At 38.2% G+C, this 15,561-nt stretch overlaps 1 protein-coding gene across 3 annotated transcripts in view; it reads right to left on the bottom strand.

Annotated features, from left to right (window-relative positions):
- Positions 1-15,561, bottom strand: part of FAM120C (family with sequence similarity 120C) — a 133,293-nt gene that overhangs the window by 116,749 nt on the left and 983 nt on the right. Inside the window, exon 2 of one of the 3 annotated variants that reach the window (XM_044235710.1) lies at positions 7,732-8,009. The exons of the other annotated variants lie outside the window; for them this stretch is intronic. Coding sequence (XP_044091645.1) covers positions 7,992-8,009 — 18 coding nt within the window. The 3' untranslated portion in view covers positions 7,732-7,991. Of the gene's footprint in view, positions 1-7,731; positions 8,010-15,561 lie in introns of those variants that run through there. 3 annotated transcript variants of the gene reach the window in all.

Below are 15,561 nucleotides of genomic sequence, written 5' to 3'. Positions count from 1 at the left end.
ATGCTACTATTTTCTGAAATGTATATTTATGGTGTGTGTAGCAAGTAGTTTTAAGTATTTGCTCTAATAGACATAATAACTGGAAAAATACACAACTAACGGATTATATTGGTCAACTCTGGAGAAAAGAATCTAGTGACTATGTACAGGGGTGAAAGGGAGATTTTATCAAATATCCTTTTGTACCTTTTGAATTTTTATAATGTGAATTGCAATACTTAATACAAAAGATAAATTACAACTGAATAAAAGAATATACTACAGATAAAAAAATAAAAAATACAGAAAGGTATATGATGAAAAGTAATACAGGGATCCATCAGAGATATTGTGGGTTCAGTTCCAGGACACTGCAATAAAGCAAGTATCTCAATAAAGCAAGCCAAATGAACTTTTTGTTTTCCCAGTGCATATAAGTTATGTTTACACTATACTGTAGTCTATTAAGTATGCAACAGCATTATGTCCCCAAGTATATTCCTTAGTTTAAAAATCCTTTATTGTTAAAAAATACTAACAATCATCTGAGCTACAAGTCATAATTATTTTGGTGGCGCAGGGTTTTGCCTTGATGTTCACGGCTGCTGGCTGATCAGGGTGGTGGATGCTGAAGGCTGGGGTGGCTGTGGCAATTTCTAAAGACAGTAATGAAGTTTGTCACACAGATTGACTCTTCCTTTCAGGAATATTTCTCTGTAGCACCTGGTGCCATTTGATAGCATTTTACCTATAGTAAAATTTCTTTCAAAAGTGGAGTCAATCCCTCAAATCCTGCCACTGCTTATCAACTAAGTTTATGTAATATTCTAAACCACTTGTTGTCATTGCAACAATCTTCCCAGCATCTTCACCAGGAGCACATTCCATCTCAAGAAACTACTTTCTGTGCTCATCTATAAGAGAGAACTCCTCACCTGTTCATTTTATTATGAGATTGCAGCAATTTAGTCACACCTTCAGGTTTCACCTCTAATTCCAGTTCTCTTGCTTTTTCTACCATATCTGCAAAGTACTTCCTCTGTTGGTTTTGAACACCTCAAAGTCATCCATGAGAGTTGGAATCAACTTATTCTGAACTCTCAATAATGTTGATATGTTGACTTCTTCCCATGAATCATGAATATTCTTAAAGGCATTTAGTATTCCAGATAGCATCTAATATCCTAGATGTCAATTCTTCCCAGAAGATTTTCAGTTTACTCTGCCTAGATCGATCAGAGGAATCACTACCTATGGCAGCTATAGCCTTACAAAATTTCTTAAATAACAAGACTTGAAAATTGAAATTATTCTTTAATTCATGGGCTACAGAATGGGTGCTGTGTTAGAAAGCATGAAAACAACATTAATTTGGTGTATATCTCCATCAGAGCTCTTGGGTAACCAGGTACACCGTCAATGGGCAGTTATATTTTCAAAGGATTCTTTTTCTGAGCAGTAGGTCTCACCTATGGGCTTAAAATAGTCAGTGAACCATGTTGTAAACAGATGTGGTGTCATCCAGGCTTTGTTCTTCCATTTATAGAGCACAGGCAAAGTATATTTACCATAATTCTTAAAGGCCCTAGGATTTTCAGAATGGTAAATGAGCACTGGCTTCACCTTAAAAGTTACCAGCCACATTTGCCCCTAACAAGTTAACCTGTCCTTTGTAGATTTGAAGCCAGGCATTGACTTCTCTCTAGCTATGAAAGTCCTGGATGGCATGTTTTTCCAATAGAAGGATATTTCACCTACATGGAAAACCTGTTTAACGTAGCCTCCTTCATGGAATACCTTAGCTAGATCTTCTGGATGACTTGCTGCAGCTTCTACATCAGCACTTGCTGCTTTACCATACAGTTTTATGTTCTGGAGATGAATTCTTTCCTTAAACATTACGAACCAACCTCTACTAGCTTCAAACTTTTCTTCTGTAGCTTCTTAGAATTAAGGAGAGTTAGGGTCTTCCTCTGGATTAGGCTTTGACTTAAGGGGATGTTGGAGATGGCTTGATTCAGCAAATGCTGTTGGAAAAATGGTACCAACAGACTTGATGCAGGGTTGTCAGAAATCTCCAATTTGAAAAAAAAAATGCAGTGTCTGAAATGCAATAAAGCAAAGGGCAATAAAATGAGGTATGCCTGTAGTCCTTTTGCCCCCATTCACTAAAGGTAATAATTATTTCAGGTCTCTTCTCTGAGAAGTATGATTAAGAAGATCTAGGGCTAGGCTGGGAATATATTTCTTAGACCATTTTATTGAGGTATGATTGACATACAAATAGCTGTACATAATTAATGTATGTAATTCAAGTTTAGAAATAAGAATCATCACCATGGTCTATGCCATAAACATACCCATAACCTCCAGAAGTTTCTTCCTGCCCTCTTATTTTTTGTGATAAAAGCACTTAAAATAAGATTTACTGTCTTAGCAAAGTTCTAAGTAACTTATTAATCATGAGCACTATGCTATACAGATCTCTAGGATTCATTTGTCTTCTATAACCAAAACTTTGCACCCTTTGACTAATACTTCCCCAATAGTCCTTCCTGACAGCTGCTGGCCACCACCATTCTACTCTCTGCTTCTGTGAGTGACAATTTTAGATTCCTCATATAAGTGGTGTCATGAAGGACTTGTCCTTCTGTGTCTGGCTTATTTCACTTAGCATGATGTCCTCCAGGTTATCCATGTTGTCCCAAATGGCAGGATTTCCTTTTGTAAGGCTGAATAATATTCTACTGTCTGTATAAACCAGATTTTCTCTATTCATTCATCCAACAATGAACACTTAGGTTACGTTCAAGAACCCCAGGTGATTGTCATGATGAGGCAAGTTGAAGAAACAGTGCTCTCTAGTCAGATCACACCGCATGGCAATTTATTTTTTCGCAAAATATCTAGAGCTATCTGATGGCAATTAAATCCTGACCAGGGAAGGGAAGACACCTTCTAGCCACAATGCTCCTCAGAATAGCTGAGTACCCTGGCTCCATTTCCATGTGTGATGACTGCTACCACCTGTAAGCAGACTGACTTCCAGTTCCTGGCTCAAACTGATTCAGTTATTTGTTAACCTTGCAATTTTTCAAGAGACTAAAATGATTTAGGTAAGTTTAAACAACATACCCAAAATACTTAGAAAAGAAGCACACTTGATTGAACTTTAAAGAAAGTAAGAGTTGAGATTCTGAACAACTGCCTACAGCTTTTAATTGCTAGCTCACTCTTCAGTACAACAAATACGAATTGAAGACCTTCTAAGTGCCAGGATGCAGACGGCACAGAGTAAGACACTTAATATACATGTTAAGAAGTTGGGGCGCCTGGGTGGCTCAGTGGGTTAAGGCCTCTGCCTTCGGCTCAGGTCATGATCCCGGGGTCCTGGGATCGAGCCCCACATCGGGCTCTCTGCTCTGCAGGGAGCCTGCTTCCTCCTCTCTCTCTCTGCCTGCCTCTCTGCCTACTTGTGATTTCTGTCTGTCAAATAAATAAATAAAATCTTAAATAAAAAGAAGTTATTACCACAGGATGCCATGGAAACATAGAGGAAAGGGACTTAACCAGTCAATGAGGCAATGCTATCCAGAGGATGCAACACTTTTATTTAGAAAACTCAAGGGAAAACAACTCTATGAGAAAAGTTTAATGTCTCATTTCACTTTGTAAGTCAAGGGGAGGGGTGGATTATGTTTAAGTTCACTTTAGCAATAGAAATATGGACAGTTCACATTTCAGCTGCAAGGCCTTTGTGCCTTCGAGTCTAACTACTGAAAAAAGGGAGACCAAAACTACTATTGAAACAAATTTTCATCACTACATACTGTGTAGCCCAGCAACTGGTAAGAGACCAAACTGAGAGTCATGAAGCTAAAGAATATAGAACTCAAATATATTCAATATAGAACAGCAGCAATTAAAAAAAGAAAAACCAATTTAAGGCAACATCAACAAATTGGCCTTCTCTCCTGACTACAGGAATCTCAACTATCTACATACACATGCATTGTATAATTTTTTTTTAAAGAGTTGATTTATTCATTTGGCAGAGAGAGAGACCACAAATAGGCAGAGAGGCAGGCAGAGAGAGAGGGGGAAGCAGGCTCCCCGCTGAGCAGAGAGCCTGATGTGGGGCTCGATCCCAGGACCCTGGGATCATGCCCTGAGCCTAAGGCAGAGGCCTTAACCCACTGAGCCACCCAGGCGCCCCTGCATTGTATAATCTTTGCCATTAAATATCTCCTTCAGACGAGAGATAGAACACTGATCCAATGTTGGTAAAGACTATTAAGGTACTGGTTTTAATTTGCAAATACCCAATTTTAGTAACCTCAATTACGATGAAGCTATGTGGTTCAATTGGGGGCTAGAGACTCTACTTTGAGAGTAACTTCTACCATTGGAAGATATAGCAAGAATTTCAGTATCTAGTGGACCTTTGCTTAAATTCCAGTGATGGGCAAGTTATGGGCAAGTCACTTAGCTTCTTCATCTATAAAGTCGAGATTTTGCAAATTCCTGATTTTAAGACTTAGAAATTACTACTCATAAATTATTGAACACTACATCTGAAACTTAATGATGTACTATAAGTTGGCTAATTGAATTTAAATAAAAAAGACTTAGAGATTATATAAAATACCTTGCATGTAGGATCAGAAAAAGTGGTTATAAAATAAATTATAGTCTGTTTATTTTGCAGAAATGAAGCCTATGGTGTGTACTACTCTCTGTAGGTCGTGAGAAATCATTTGAGACAAGTAGATACCAGTATAGGCTACCTGTTCTGCCCAAAGCAAATTTTAACAAATGAGAAATCAGAAAGCCTGTTACAAAAATAGAAAAAGTTCATTATTACATTTGTGAGTGTGTGATTTATTCTCCTTTAACTTGCAACAGGTCTAATGCCTTTCTTACATACCAAGAGGTCAATGTTAGGTCTTATATTTTTGTGTTAAGATGTGCAGTAAAGAATTTAGCCTTTGGTCCCTTCATTGGGAATGATTAATTTTATCCTATTTCATAATAGAAAACAGCTGTTTAGAAATGCAGGCATTTCTTAACAGACATTTTACACAGTGCTTTTTTTATATATTTAGGATAACAACTCCCAAGATACTTGTAGAATTCTGGTATTCCAAAGATATTGTGCTTCATTTTCAGTACCATCGTACAGTAATTCAGTATCACCATTGCAACTCTTCTTTCACACCATGAACATTAATTGAGAAAGGCTAACTGAAAAATATTAGTTCCTTTTCATAAAATGTAATACCAGAGAGAGCCTTTCCTGGAATGCAAAAGACAATTTCGCAATATTGGGGATCTAGTTCAGGCCATCACTTTCATTTCTTGGAAACGAATTTCAGCACAGTAAAGAAGCCAGTTTATCACCCGCCAAATGAGTTTCCCAAAGGCATAATTTTGCTAGGAATGAGCAAATACAACCATGCATTTGTGAAGCTACTTTTGAATAAATCTGCTTTTATCAGAGTGCCCAGATGAGTTGCAATGTCAACCAAACAGATCAAATATTTTATTTCAGTCTTTGCTAATGCACTGAATGGCCTTTGGATGCCAAACAAGTCCCCCCTGCCCTGCCTTTTTTTCCAGTATCTTGCTACCATACCTCAACTAAGCCAACCTATATATAATAGGTCAGATTTCCATAACGTCTAGCATCTAATAAATCAAAGTATTCAACTGTGCTTGGTGTAAACCACAATGTTAACCACTAGATACTGACATGATTCATTTTGAACATTTCCACACAAACACTGAATCCCTAAGAAGTGACACAATGAAAAGCTTTAAGTCCTTATAAAGTATTTCTGCTTCAGATTGAAGTATTCTGAGCCCAAGATTAACACTACTATTTGCAGAAGCACTATCTGTAGTTATAATTTTGACCAACCTATACTAAAAATTTCAAGACTTTCATCAACACACAAAATCCAGGTTTTTCTGAATGTACTCGTCATAGACTCCAAGTCCAAAAGAGTCAGATTCCACCAAAATTCTTAACACATAAATTTTATCTAGGTGCAGTTGTTCTCAAACTTTAGGGTGCATCAAAATCAGCTAGAGGGCTTGTTAAAACAGACTGACAAGCCCCATATTCAGTTTCGGACTCAATAGGTCTAAACCAGGGCCCGAGAATCTGCATTTCCAGTTTCCAGGTGATACAGTACTGTTGGTCAGGGACCAAACTTTGAGAACTACTGGCTAGGCACATAGTTAAGTGTATAGGTATTTGGGTAGTGTTTAGATCTCTTGTAACTAGCTGCAATTTCTTGTAACTAGCTGCAATTTAAAACTTCACAAAACTTCTTGACCCAATTTGTCCTAAAAGTGTTCAGCCACCAATCTTTAACATCCTGAGCAACAGTATTTCCTATCTTTACAAATGACTGTTTATGATGTAATCTCTGCTGTACTCAACAAGACAACTTTTTTCTTAAACCACCACCTATGAAAGACTTTCAAGCCATGGCAAATTCTTCATTCACTATATAAATGCAATTCATAACAGTATCACTTATTCTGTTTTTATTCCAAAACACAGCCTATTGAAATTCCAAGCCCTCTTAAAACCTCTTTTTGTTTCAGGACTCCTCATTTTTATACTAGTCATGCTTCTTACAATGGTTTATTTTGAAATGGTCTCTTAAACTGCAGTATTTCAACACATATATTTTATTTAGATATAATATAGAGGAATATGTGACCTTCTTCAGTTGATACTGTCAGCTTTTTGATTTGAGAGAGACAGAGGCAGAGAGAGAAAGAGAGAGAGAGAGAAAAGACGATGCCTTGAGCCCGATGACTGCTTTTTGCCTTAGGGCATAAAATATATGTAGACTTAAGTGTATTCTTTGTGATGTAAGAGTGCCTAGAAGATGGACTGGTCTGTTCTTATAGCTCTGGTTCAGATGCTTTGGGTGTGCTAAGAAATATTCGATAGACCAAATTTAAGCCTTACATAGTGAACTTAGATGAAGATTTATCTGTAAAAATTGTCCTTCTTATAGACATGCCTGCCTATGTGCAAACTGGCAAAAGGAAGTTTTCAAAGTTGAAAGATACCTTGGTTAAGAATTTGAAGCACTGTTTTAAAAATTTCATTAGTTATCTAACAAAACCACCCTTCATTCTTTCAACAAATGCTTTTTGCAGCTTGGTATGTGTCCAAATACTGTGTAAGGAGATGCAAAGATGAATGAAATATGGTCCCTTCCATCAAGTCACCTGCATATAACAGATAATCACAATGTATTACAGTATAAGCCAATGGAAATATGTAAAGAGTACTATGGGAACACAGGAGGGACTGAAATTAATACAAACTAACACATATGTATAATATGTTCCCATACATTATACCCAGTAGTTTTCTTGACTGTCCTGGGAAACATGGTATTACTTCCTTATCCATTTTATAAATGAAGATCTTCAAAATGAAATAATAAATTACCCAAGATCCAACTAGTGACCTGAATCCAAGTCTCTGGACTTCAACTCATTTGCTCTTTTCACTACAGCACAAATCCCTTGTCACTGAATTAGAAGAAAAAATTATTATTTTTAAATATGTGACCTTCTTGTATATTTTTTTGTCGATTTTCATAGATGTGGGTACAAGAAATATTTCATGCTTACCAAAACTACTATGAAAAAGTACAAGCACAGCAATCAATGGTGTTTTCATTATCTATGTAACAAATTACCCCCAAAACTTAGTGGCTTAAGAAAACATTTATTATCTCATAGTATCTGTGGGCATGGCTTAACTGGGTCCTCTGGCTCAGGCTGCAATCTGGGTATTAGCAGGTCTGCAGTCATCTCAAGGCTCAACTGGGGAGGATCCGCTTCCAAGCTCACTCACTTGGCTGTTGGCAGGATTCAGTTTCTTGCAGGTTGTTGGACTGAGGGCCTCAGTTCCTCACTGGCTGTTAGTTGGAGGCTGCCCTCAGTTTCTTGTCATGTGGGCCTCTCCATAGGGCAGTTCACAACATGGCAGCTTGCTTCATCAGAGTGATCAAGCAAGAAAAGCCAGAGAGAGAAAAAGAGAGTGCAAACAAGATGGAAGTCACAGTTTTTTTTTTTTTTATAACCTCATCTTGAAAGTGACATCTGATCACTGCTTCAGTCTGCTCATTAGAAACTAGTCACTAGGGGGGCGTCTGGGTGGCTTAGTCAGTTAAGCATCTGCCTTCAACTCAGGTCATGATCCCAGGGTCCTGGGATGGAGCCCCACATTGGGCTCCCTGCTCTGTGGGGAGTCTGCTTCCCCCCTCCCTATGTTCCACCCCCCACCCCGCTCATGCTCTCTGTCTTCAATAATTTTTTTTTTTTAAGAAACAAGTCATTAGGTCCAGCACACGCACAAGGAATAGGGGGTGATAACACAAGAATGTGAATACCAGGAGGTGGGGAACATTGGGAGCCATTGTTAGAAGTTTGCTATCATGAATGGCAAGAGGCACTTGGTCACTGTGTCAGGGAGACACCATGGAACAGCAGAGATTCCAATAAATGAAGACCATGTGGCTAAGCAAAAGGGTGCAATCAATGTTGCCAAAGTATCTGATATTTCACAAGTGGTTGGAAAGTCAGACTTTTCTGTAACATTTCACAATTTTTAAAATACTGGCAACAAATTCTCGTTTTTTAAAAAAGAAATGTATTCATAGAATACAAGTTAAATAGAGGGAAGTGAAAAATTATTCAACTAGATGATGCCTTAATATTCAGTCCAAACCTGCTGCTTGATTTCAGATTCTGATAAACACAACTGGTCAACAAAAATCAATGACGTTCTTTTAAGAAATATGTGGGCCTATCAGCTGCCAGTCTGCCATCTTTGCCATAACCTTTCTAATTTCTCTCATGGTACAGGTGAAAGGGCAAGGGTTTTGGTGTCTGGTATGCATATCCTGTTTCTGCCACTTCCACTGACCATGTTATTGGGCCTATGACAAGGGTCAGAGAAATGATCCTAAGGGTTCATACTATATTTTTGTACTTGTCTCCCCTACCAGACAACACTGTCCTGGAGAGAGACAGAGAATCTCCCTGACATCAACACTCCCTTATCTCACTTCCCTGTTTCATTTTCCTCCATAGCACTTACTATACCACCTAAAACACTATGTATTCTTTTTATCTTGTTTATTGTTTGTCCTCCCCATTAGAATGTAAAGTTCGTAAGATCACAAATCCATTTTGTTCACTACTTTATCTTCACAATGTGCCTGGCATATAGCAGAAGCCCAATAAATACTCGTTGACTGAATGAATTACATTGTGTGATTGAGAACATGTTCTCAATCATGTTCTAGCAATGCAACCTCAGGCCAGTAGCTATGCTGAGTCTGTTTTTATTTTGGCCATAAAAATGGAGATTAATACATATCCTGAGTGGTGGCTATGAGGATTAAATGGCATAATGAATCTATAGAAGGTATCCAGCCCATGTGGTTGCTATTATTACTACCACCAAGAGGGACTTTATTCTATAAATATATTGCTAAGCAGCTACCAAACTTAGTTAACAGAGTTTTGTAATTCCATTTGGAATTTAAGTTGACTTACATGGAATTAATATATAACATCATGAAACACTGATTCTAAATTCTTCCTTATCTGACCTTTAAAGCTCTCTATAGTCAGTCAATCAACTACAATCTCACTCTCTCCAAAAACCATTATTATATACAATGTGTCAAGCCCTGGAAGCAAATCCCTGCCCTCTTGGAATTCAATTAAAAAAGAATTATATACAAACTCTAGGTTATAAAATAAGTAAGTTTTGGGGATGTAATGTACCACATGGGAAAAAAAAGAAAGAATTACATGTGATATGAAAATACAATGAAAGAGAAAAAATGAGAGGTTAAAGAGCATTTGGGCAGCATATCATTCATGTTGGCTGGGAAAGATGCATGGTGATAATTTTTAAACAATCTGCAGGAATTTTCTATGTAAGGGTGAGAGTAACATAGGCAAAGCACTAGGTGAGCACACCATAAGCCTAGGAAACTAAAAAGTTGAGGATGGTTGGGACACTCCAATGGCTGGAACAGGTGTGGGCAGAGGTAAGCACCAAATAAAGCTGGACAGTTTGGAATCAGACTGTAAAAGGCCCTGTCTGCCATGCTGAGAAGTATGGACTTGGGAGAGTAGGCAAAAAGCAGCCAGTGGGTATCTTTGAGCATACAACGAAGTCAGCTTTGGTCTTCAAGATGGTATCCCTGACAGCAATGGTTAAGAGGGACTATAGTCCAGAAAATGGTAGAGAAAAAGTTAAGCTATTTTCATGGTTCAGATAAGAAATATTGCAGCTTGGAATAAGGCAATGGGAGTGGAACTGGCTGGATGCTGGAGACATTTTTGAGACAGAATTGACAGGACCAGGTAACCAACTGAATGTGGGAAGTGACAGGAGAGTAAAGAATTAAAGACTCCATCATCTCTGGCTTGAAATAGATAAAAGACAATGTTCAAACAAAAAGAGAATACTGGGAATATAACAAGTTCTCAGGGAAAATAATGAGTTCCATCTTGAATATTTTTAAGGTTAAAAGACCTATAACACATTGAGTAGTAGAGCTGAAAAGGTATGTCAAAAGTTCATGAGGCAGTTTGGGTGTAGAGAAAGAGCAACAGGAATCATCAAGATACAGCTAATAATTAAAACCATAATAATGGTAAGATTGCTCAGGAAATGAATATAGAAGAATATGACTAGGACAGAAGCCTTGAGAGCACTGAGGCTTAAGAAAGCAGCGAAGGAGAAGGAGCAACTTAGGACAAGAGAAAGAACTTGAGACTTATACAGAGAATGAGAAGTGTGCAGCATTATGAAATCCAAGGAAGGCAATTCAAGGAAAGGATGGCTTGATAGTGTCAATTATCTCAAAAGACCAAAAAAGGTTAAGAGTGGAAATGGATGTGGCAGCGTGAGAATGGTGACATCAGATATCAAGCGGCAACAGGCTAGAGAATGGGAATTAATACAGTCCTCTTTGTTCATGAATAATGGTTAAAAGGGAAGAATGGGATAAGAATAATGGCTTAAGGGAATGACAAAGTAAAGGCAAGTTTTTGTTGTTTAAATGTTACTTGTTTATGCTGTAAGTGCAAAAACCAGAGGGAAAGACTGAAAATTCAAAAAAGGAAGAGACTGCTGTGACTCACTCACTTGGCACTTAGCTTACTCATGTGATTTATATTGGTAGTACTGTACAATTTAGCAATGCTGGCACAAACTAAGTGCTCAACAAGTTGACTTCTTATTGTTTTTCTTCGTGTATTTATGCATATTACCTGGTCAATAAAAGTGTACAATCTTACACAAGAATATACAAAAAGAAGGAAACAGTGTGGTGGAATTGTGGAAAGGGACTTTGAGCAACACAGACCCAGAACAAGAACATTTATCCAGCACTTAGCAGTATACAGACCAAAGAAAAATCATTTCACCTCTTTGTACCTCAGTTATTCAACTGTTAAAAATGGGAAGAATACTGTGCATTCGCAAGCCTGTAAGGGATAAATGAGATATTTAAAAAGTACTTTATGGGGCGCCTGGTGGCTCAGTGGGTTAAGCCACTGCCTTCGGCTCAGGTCATGATCTCAGGGTCCTGAGATCGAGTCCCGCATCGGGCTCTCTGCTCAGCGAAGAGCCTGCTTCCCTCTCTCTCTCTCTCTGCCTGCCTCTCCGTCTACTTGTGATTTCTCTCTGTTAAATAAATAAAATCTTTAAAAAAAAAAAGTACTTTATGTACAACTTGGTGCTCAAGTAGTAGTAGTAATAATTATTATAATCCTTTTTCCTACCATTAGAGCACCTAGAAGTGTCCCTGACCTTTCAGAATGTGTCTATGACTAAGGGTAAATAATTAACCCAGAAGTACAGCAGCCATTGCTCTACTGTATTTCAGAGAATGAAAGCATAAAATGACATCAGCTTTTGGTCAGACTTTTCAAAACTTTGATCATTCTTGTACCACCAACATGATTTCTGCCACATCCAAGTACTACAACTTAATACTCTTCTTTAAATCAACTCGTTTTTAATGGTCCCATTCTAAAGAATTATAACTGTGAAGTGGTGGGTTTGATGTTTTCTTTTTTTCCTAATGTACATTAACTATTAAAACAAAACACTTATCCCCAGAACCACCCATGTCATCTCCCAAACTACAATCTAAAACTGCTTTTGGCTGCTCTACTTTTCAGACCCTTAAGAAGAGAACAGGCTAGGGGCGCCTGGGTGGCTCAGAGGGTTAAGCCTCTGCCTTCGGCTCAGGTCATGAACTCAGGGTCCTGGGATCGAGCCCCACATCAGGCTTTCTGCTCGGCGGGGAGCCTGCTTCCCTTCCTCTCTCTCTGCCTGCCTCTCTGCCTACTTGTGATCTCTCTCTCTGTCCAATAAATAAATAAAATCTTTAAGAAAAAAAAAAAAGAAGAGAACAGGCTAGCAACTGGTCAGTTTACTTAATTTTCCTGCTATTAACTTTTGGCACTACAAAGGTTTGCAGAACATACTAAAGAAACCAACCAAATGACAAAGTTTATGCCAATAATATACGCTGAATCCTCTCATGGGAAGTCTTACATTGTCTAAAGCTAAATGGACAACCTAGCAATTTATCTTTTATTTAATCCCTCAACCTTTACTTTCTCAATTACAAATGAAAATGAGATTAGGAATAAAGCCCAATTTTGTGGCCTAGGCTGAAGAACAAAACCAAGGGGAGGAAAAATAAAGTAGTGGGTTTTGTTCTGAAGCACTCAGCAGTTCAGTTGAAAGAAATGTAGCCATGCAGATCATCCAAAGTGAAAAACTGCTATCTTCAAGATAGTGGAACACTCCTCTATAAAGGCAAACCATGATCAGTTATCAACCAATACTTTTTAAATCTGTACTATAAACCAGGAAGCTCTCCTTCACTCCAACAATAAAAATCACCAACCAGAACCAGGAAAGAGAACTTCATTCACTGAGAACAACCACAGATACTTCACAAATATGATTTTGGAGCCAGTCTTAAATCCACTATATTAAGACCCACACTACACATTTTCTAAAAGTTACTCCCTACAATCCACTCTCTTAGAGTTATTGACCTATTCATTCAGGGGTAAAAAAACTGTATCCTAAACCTAAAATATTCAGGACATTATGGAAAATATGAAAAGATCAAAGAATCTGTTTACAATCTAGCATAGGGAATAAAATTTATATATTCCTCAAATGGTTGTTCTCAGGACCGTTGGGAATTTTTTCCCCAATATTGTATTATGAAAAATTTAATAGGACAAAGTTGAAATTTTGCAGTAAGCACACAAACACCCACCACTGAGATTCTACTATTTTCACTATACTTGGTTTATCAATCCATCTTATTAGGATGAACTACTGGGATTAAAAATGAGACTGTGTAAAAGAGAAGAGAATTTTGGTGTGCCACAGTAAGGCTGCTTCTCAAAACTTTTGACTGATAGGGTGCATGAACAAAGTTTGGAAACCACAAATCCACACTCAGTGCTTAACTCTCCTGCCAACCTACAATCAAAATCCATTCAGATCTCATGGCTGGCCATTTATATTTTCACATCCTTGTCCACTACTTGAACTATATCCTTCCCAGCCCTCTTTCAAGGCTCTGTCCAATCTGTGAAGCCTTTCCCAACTTTCAAACCCTCATTCAAAATTAACCATGCCCCCTGTAGGGACCATATTTTTCACCAATTGCAATTAGCTCACAGTATCTACAGCTTGGTTTTGTCTTTTACTAAACTGACCTCCATAAGTACTGAGATTCCCTTTTTTACGCGTGAATCCTCAGCAACAGGCATAGTACCTAGCCTATAGCAAGCAATAAATGAATATAAATAAATGACTCAGACATGTCTTTACCAGGAACCAGGGAAGATTTTAGGTAAGTATGGGAAGGATCTAATAATCACATTGGCACCTTAGATTTGTCTTAGAGCACTGTTGTTAAGATCACGAGCTCTGGAGTCAGACTGCCCCGGCATGAATCCTGGAATTTCAGCTCTGCCATTTATTGCTGGGTGACTTTGGGCAACTTTCTAAACCTCCTGTGCCTTAGTTTCTTATTTGGAAAACAGGGATAATACTGCTTCACAGGTTATTGTGAGGATCAAATGAAATAATTTTGTTGTTAAAGCACACAGATTAGTGCCTGGCACATATAGTCAGTCACTGTCACCAGCAACCAGGTTAATAGTGACACTGAGGTCAAAAGTCCTTAAAGCTTGGGTGGCAGCAATGAAAACAAAGTAAAAAGAATCCTTATGAATGAACAATCTATAGAAAAATGTTCATTCAGGAAGGCAAACAAATGAATGTTGTATTTTTTTGCTACTTTGTATGTTTGAGATAGCTCTTTACTAAAAATTTTGTTATTAAAAACAGCTATAATCTATCCAATCCAGACACAGATTTGATGATGTGCACAAGGAGTTCTAGCATGAATGGACTGTAGTCACACCCTATGACCACTGCAAGCTTCTTGATGCAGGTCTTCCTGTCTCTCAGATGAGATTTTTTTTCCTCCACATTACTCCACGCAGGACCATTTCTTTATGATTCTCACAATTCCCTGTCCTGTCTTCCAATTGTGACCACATACCCAAGAGCCTTGGTTGGAAAATGGGTTTGAGGTTTTGTCCTACCCAACCCTGTACTACTGTTTCTTCTTCCTGCCCACCTCCTTTACTTCTCAAGCCTTGCTATTCTCCACACGTAAGAACTTGAAACCTAAGAGTATGGGAAAGCAACAGAGCAACAGGAATGGTGCCAAGAACTGGGGAATGCTGCCAAGCTCTTCTCTAGGCCCCATATGCAGTGACCAACTACATGCAGAGATTGGATTTAACTGCCCATGGGGCCTCACGTGCTTGATAATTCCTTTTTGCTCATGTTCATTCTCTTTCTCCCACTTAAAGTAGCCCTCCCAAACCCATAACCCATTCAAATCCAATCCATCCCTGAAGAACTAGAGATCCATCTTCTTCAAGAAGTCTCCCCTGACCCTTTTAGCCCATAGATAAACCCTCCCACACACAGATTTTGTACTTACAGTCTGCACCATAAAGCATAATCACATACACACTTATACCATTAAATAAATTTCATGTTTATATATTTGGTTTTCCAAGGGCAGGAAACCATGTTTCACAGTCCCTTAAACCCCTCACTCTCAGTGTTCTAACACTTGTTGAACAGTGACTGAATCAGTGGGTTTTTTTTTTTTTTTAATTTGTTTTGGTTAAGGCAGGAGGAGCTAGAGGCATGTTGAAATGAAAAAGGCTGAATGGACAGATGGGTAAAAAAAAAAAGCGCACAGGGTCAAAATGGGGGGAAAAAGTTGTAGAAAAAAGGTATTCCATTATCTGCTTAACTGATTTGTTGCCAGGTTGGAAAGAGACATACATAAGAGAGATGCCAAGTAGAAAATTGTGGAAAAAGGTATGTCAGCTTGAGGCAAAAGACAGCAGGAGAAAGATGGGATCACAAAAAGAAATTTGGCTAAAACCCAG

The sequence above is a fragment of the Neovison vison genome, chromosome X (assembly GCF_020171115.1).
Source record: "Neovison vison isolate M4711 chromosome X, ASM_NN_V1, whole genome shotgun sequence".
Classification (NCBI taxonomy): Eukaryota; Metazoa; Chordata; class Mammalia; order Carnivora; family Mustelidae; genus Neogale; species Neogale vison.
Note: the sequence above shows the minus strand (reverse complement) of the source record. Positions and strands in the feature narration are given on the sequence as shown.